General features: G+C 35.5%; 1 protein-coding gene across 3 annotated transcripts in view; it reads right to left on the bottom strand.

Annotated features, from left to right (window-relative positions):
* The window catches only part of LOC106869814 (2-(3-amino-3-carboxypropyl)histidine synthase subunit 1), a 103760-nt gene that overhangs the window by 5293 nt on the left and 93629 nt on the right, over positions 1-4838 (bottom strand). For all 3 annotated transcript variants that reach the window (XM_014915701.2, XM_014915699.2, XM_052968958.1), the window contains exon 9: positions 4608-4764. In XM_014915701.2, coding sequence (XP_014771187.1) covers positions 4608-4764 — 157 coding nt within the window. The remainder of the gene's footprint in view (positions 1-4607; positions 4765-4838) is intronic.

Raw genomic sequence — 4838 nt, forward strand, 5'->3', positions numbered from 1 at the left:
TAACTTCCTAGTTAAGCTTCCTTTGATATTGCTGCACCTCTTATGTGTCCATAGCTTGCACTGGGTACATCTTATAGAGTTTCTACCTACGCCTTTTCTACAGATTGAGCAGGGCCATCTACCTGAAGGGGTTTGTGTTTTTTCTACCTTCCTACTTATTAGGACTTTGGTTTTAGTTAGGTTGACTCTAAGGCCCTTTGATTCTAGTCCTTGCTTCCACACCTGAAACTTCTCCTCTAGTTCTGATAATGACTCAGCAATTAGTGCAAGGTCATCAGCATAGAGGAGCTCCCAGGGGCATCCTGTCTTGAATTCCTCTGTTATCGCCTGTGAATTCCTCTGTTATCGTCATCATCATTTAACATGCGGGAATGGGTCGGACAGTTTGATAGAAGCTGGCAAGCTGAGCCACTCCTATCACTTGGTGTTATATATATATGTTTATGAGTACCAACAATATATTGCATCATCATCATAATTTAGCATCCGTTTTCCATGCAGGCATGGGTTGTGCAGTTTGACAGGAGTTAGCGAGCTGAGCCACTTTTATCACTTGCTACAGTTACCTCTGCTCCATCTTTAACCATCTCCCATCACATGCTTATGAAACGTCCCCCACATCTATTCCTTCCTGCCCACTCATCCTGTCCAGTCTTCTGTACCACTCCCACTGTACCTTGTAGGTATGTCCCCCCACATCACCGCCATCATTTATCTCTCTCTCTCTCTCTCTCTCAGATATCTCCTCTATCGTAAGACACTTATTTCTATCCCTCTGTTATACTTTAACCTCCCAACTGGCACAAAATTACCTCTCTCAACACTAGTCCCTCTCCCAGTTAGGGGTCTTTGCCTTGCAAGTTACTTAGTGATCCTACTGCTGCTGGTGCTATGCAAAAAGCACCCAGTACACTCTGTGAAGTGGTTGGTGTTAGGAAGGCATCAAGCCATAGAAACCATGCCACAGCAGACAATTACATGGACCCACATATTTATGTTACATATGCATGAATACTATCAACACATTATACACAGATAAGCTAAGGAAGGAGCCTCTATGCAGTTGCTTAACCAGCTAGTAATAACAATTATTTCTCCCTCAAATCACTCCTATCTGTTTTAAAAAAAGAATGTTTACATTGGACAATGTAGACTTAGATGAAACCAGAAGGAAGACCTGGAATTAAACGATAACAACTCATATATAACAATACACAATTATACATTCGCAGACCTCATAAGAAACAAAAATGAATGTGGAGTATATGTAGAAGACACTGATGTATTTGACAGGGCCCTCTAGTTGTCATCATTGTCATTGCTGTCATTTAATGTCCACTTTTCCATGCTCACACAAATCAGACAGAATTTGTTGAGGCAGATTTTCTATGTCCAGATGCTCTTCCTGTTGCCAACATTCACCTGTTTCCAAGTAGGGTAATATTCCCCCATGACCTGACATTCACAAAATATTGGAAATGAAGGACACCATTTGCATGGCTCTAAAATTTGTTTACAACCACCACATAATGTTAAGGTAAAGATACATGCACATACACACAGTGGGACTGAAGATATTTTCTAACTAAAGAAATGTTGCACATAAAATGTCAGTCTTGGACTATATTTATCACAGGATTCTAGCAAATATTTTATGCCAAAATTTTCCGGTCAAAAGGAGAGTTTAAAAGAAGCTTATCCCTCCATTCATACTTTCACATGCAGTAAAAGTGAAAAACAAAAATAAAAACAAACTGAGAGAATGACTCTAAACAACAAGGGAAACTTTTGAGCCAATGAGGAAGAGTTTCCTGAGTCAACAGAGTCTTTAGTCATTGACAGGAGTCTTCTTGGTTCAATGAAGTACTCTTTACAGTCAACATGGGAATCTCAAAAAAGAACAGGAGAGTCTCTTGAACCAAGATGTAAGTCTCTCAAGACAACAGAGAAGTCTCCCAAGCTATGAGAAACTCTCATGATGTAATGAACCAAGAAAGGAGTCATTTAAGTCAATGTGGGAGTCTATTGAGCATATAGGAATCTAAGACAATGAGAGATTTTCTGAAGCATTAAGATAGTTCTTGATTAAACAAGAGAGTCATTTGAATCAATTACTGAATCTTCTGAGGCAATGAGTGAGGCCTTTGAGGCATGAATTTTGGTTTTCAATTTTTTCAGTGAAAATATGAAATAATTAAACAGCCAAAATTTTGTGGCATTTTCAGAAAGAAAAACATGATATTGTTTACATCAGGCAGTCACCTGTTCACCACCAGATGTGAAGTTACAATCTACAATTGCAGACAAATCAAAAGGATCATTCTTATGTCTCATATCCAGGAAATCTTTTTTCTAAATGAATACAATTTATGAAAACCAACAGTAGGCATATCTACCAGTATGTTCTTTTCACATTGTTGGCTTCGCAAAATTTTAACTTTATCACTCCATGAAACATCGTCTCCTCGATACCGCTTTCTTATCCTGTTGATTTTGCCTGGCAAAATGAAATGAATCAATTGTTGTCAGGTCACTCTTTTGTAGAATTTTACATAATGTAGACAATTCTTCAGGGATATCTCTTAAAACCTGTATAGGATGTTTCATGCAACAGTATTTGGTTACAGGAAAATTTAACTTATCTTGTTCAAAGTATATGATCAGTGGCTCATAAAGTTTTATTATTTTCTGCAAAGCAAAATATCTACATAATATCTACATAATATCTATGGCGAGCTGGCAGAAATGTTAGCACGCTGGGCGAAATGCATAGCGGTATTTCATCTGCCGTTACGTTCTGAGTTCAAATTCCGCCGAGGTCGACTTTACCTTTCATCTTTTTGGGGTCGATAAATTAAGTACCAGTTACGCACTGGGGTCGATGTAATCGACTTAATCCGTTTGTCTGTCCTTGTTTGTCCCCTCTATGTTTAGCCTCTTGTGGGCAATACAGAAATAAAAATATCTACATAATCATCTGACTTTATTAAATGATATGAAAGCAACAACTTCGTTTCCAGAGAGCAATTTAAATATTGCATGTTTTGTTTGTAGATCAAGGAAACAACAGATTATTCTTATCAAGTTTCAAAATCATTAACATGACTTCTAGTCATGCCTCACAAATACCCAGACCATTACAGTGTGCTGTGCAGTTTTAACAAACTAGGTGCGGAATATCCTGTTTTGATCAAGCTGGAACATTTTAAAATCAGCATACATCACCCACCAATTACTGACATTTCATCAGAAGTCAATATTACCATTTATGGAGTATAAATTTCTACTCTTCATTAAAATGTTTGATCACTGAAACAACAGAAGCATAATACACTTGCATTTTGGTGGATTACTATTCCACCAAAAATGTTTTATGCACAGTTTCACATTTGAATATACTAGACAGAATGTGGTATTTGTTGACATATATGTCAGTAGTTTCATCAAATGTAAGCCTGCTATTTCCTCAAACATGTTTTTTTGAATGATACAGTTGATAGTTTGCAGAAACACAAACATAATTTTTGCTTTACTATCTGTCAGTGAACTGAATAAAGTTTACCATACATAAAAAAGTTATTATAACAGCCAACAACACACTGTCAATAAGAATTTTGATCCTTTTGGAGTTTGACTGTTTTTCATTCTCAACCATCTGTACTTCTACATAACAAAGCATTCCTGAAATTACTAATAAGAAGTTTGGTTGCCTGAGCTTTTGTTTGCCATCTGAAAGTGATTTCTTAACCAAATGATACTTAGAAAAGTCAAATTTCTAAATATCATCTCATATCTTTTCTACAAACAAATTCTCCAGTAATTTTCACACCACAATACAATCAAGTAATACCAGTTTCTAAATCACACATAAATATTTTTCACAGCTGCATATTTATGATTGCACAAGCTTTCAATGCAGTGGTGTCTAGACTTTAAACAAAATTGCAGTTCTCTTATGTTTCAAGCCACTTGCTTCGTTGAAATTCAAGATAGAGAATTGAATCAGTTTTTGATAAAACTTAACAAGTTATCTACAGAATGTAAAATAGATTTTCACATATTTTATGATATGATCACTGAAAACTATCTCATAAACATGGTTGTAGTTGTACAAACAAGAACAGGATGTTAATTAGTGTTGTATCTAAAAAAAAAAAAAATAGTGTAACAAGTTAACAGTAATTGCTATGAAATTATCTAAGTATAACAAATATAATGAATCACTAATAATTTTAGGCAACTATCTCTTTGAATATATGTGATAAGGGAGACTCCTGAAGTCAATGAGAAAGTCTTAACCAAGAGAGTTTCTATGACCTTATAGAATTTGTAGTCAACTCATTCTAGAGCTTTTAAAAATATCACAGGATATATTTCTATGTACACTATGTCTAAATAAAAGATGGGATGGAATATTTTTGATTACAGGTTTGTTTAATCTGGATTGATCTGAGGCTAATGATAACAAGAGTATAATATATAGTTAAAGTTTCATTATAATGGTTTGATTTCATTTTTATATCCATTTCATTATTTTATTTCTACTCCAATTTGTGCTGAATTCTATTGACACTGTCATTTTTACTGATTATATTTACATCTCTTACCTGAAGAATTTTTGGAGATCCTTGCCTTCCCAATGTGCCTAATATTATACCAATCATTTGTGCTTTACTGGCACCTTTGATAGCATCTTGCCGTACCTCTTTCATTTTGAAATGGTCATAATGTTCCTTTGAAAATACCTTACTGTAAGGATCATACCTGCAAAATAGGTAAATAAAACAGATAGTAGTTTGTAACAACACCAGACACACACACACACTCCCCCCCCCCCC

This window comes from Octopus bimaculoides, chromosome 6 (genome assembly GCF_001194135.2).
Source record: "Octopus bimaculoides isolate UCB-OBI-ISO-001 chromosome 6, ASM119413v2, whole genome shotgun sequence".
NCBI lineage: Eukaryota > Metazoa > Mollusca > Cephalopoda > Octopoda > Octopodidae > Octopus > Octopus bimaculoides.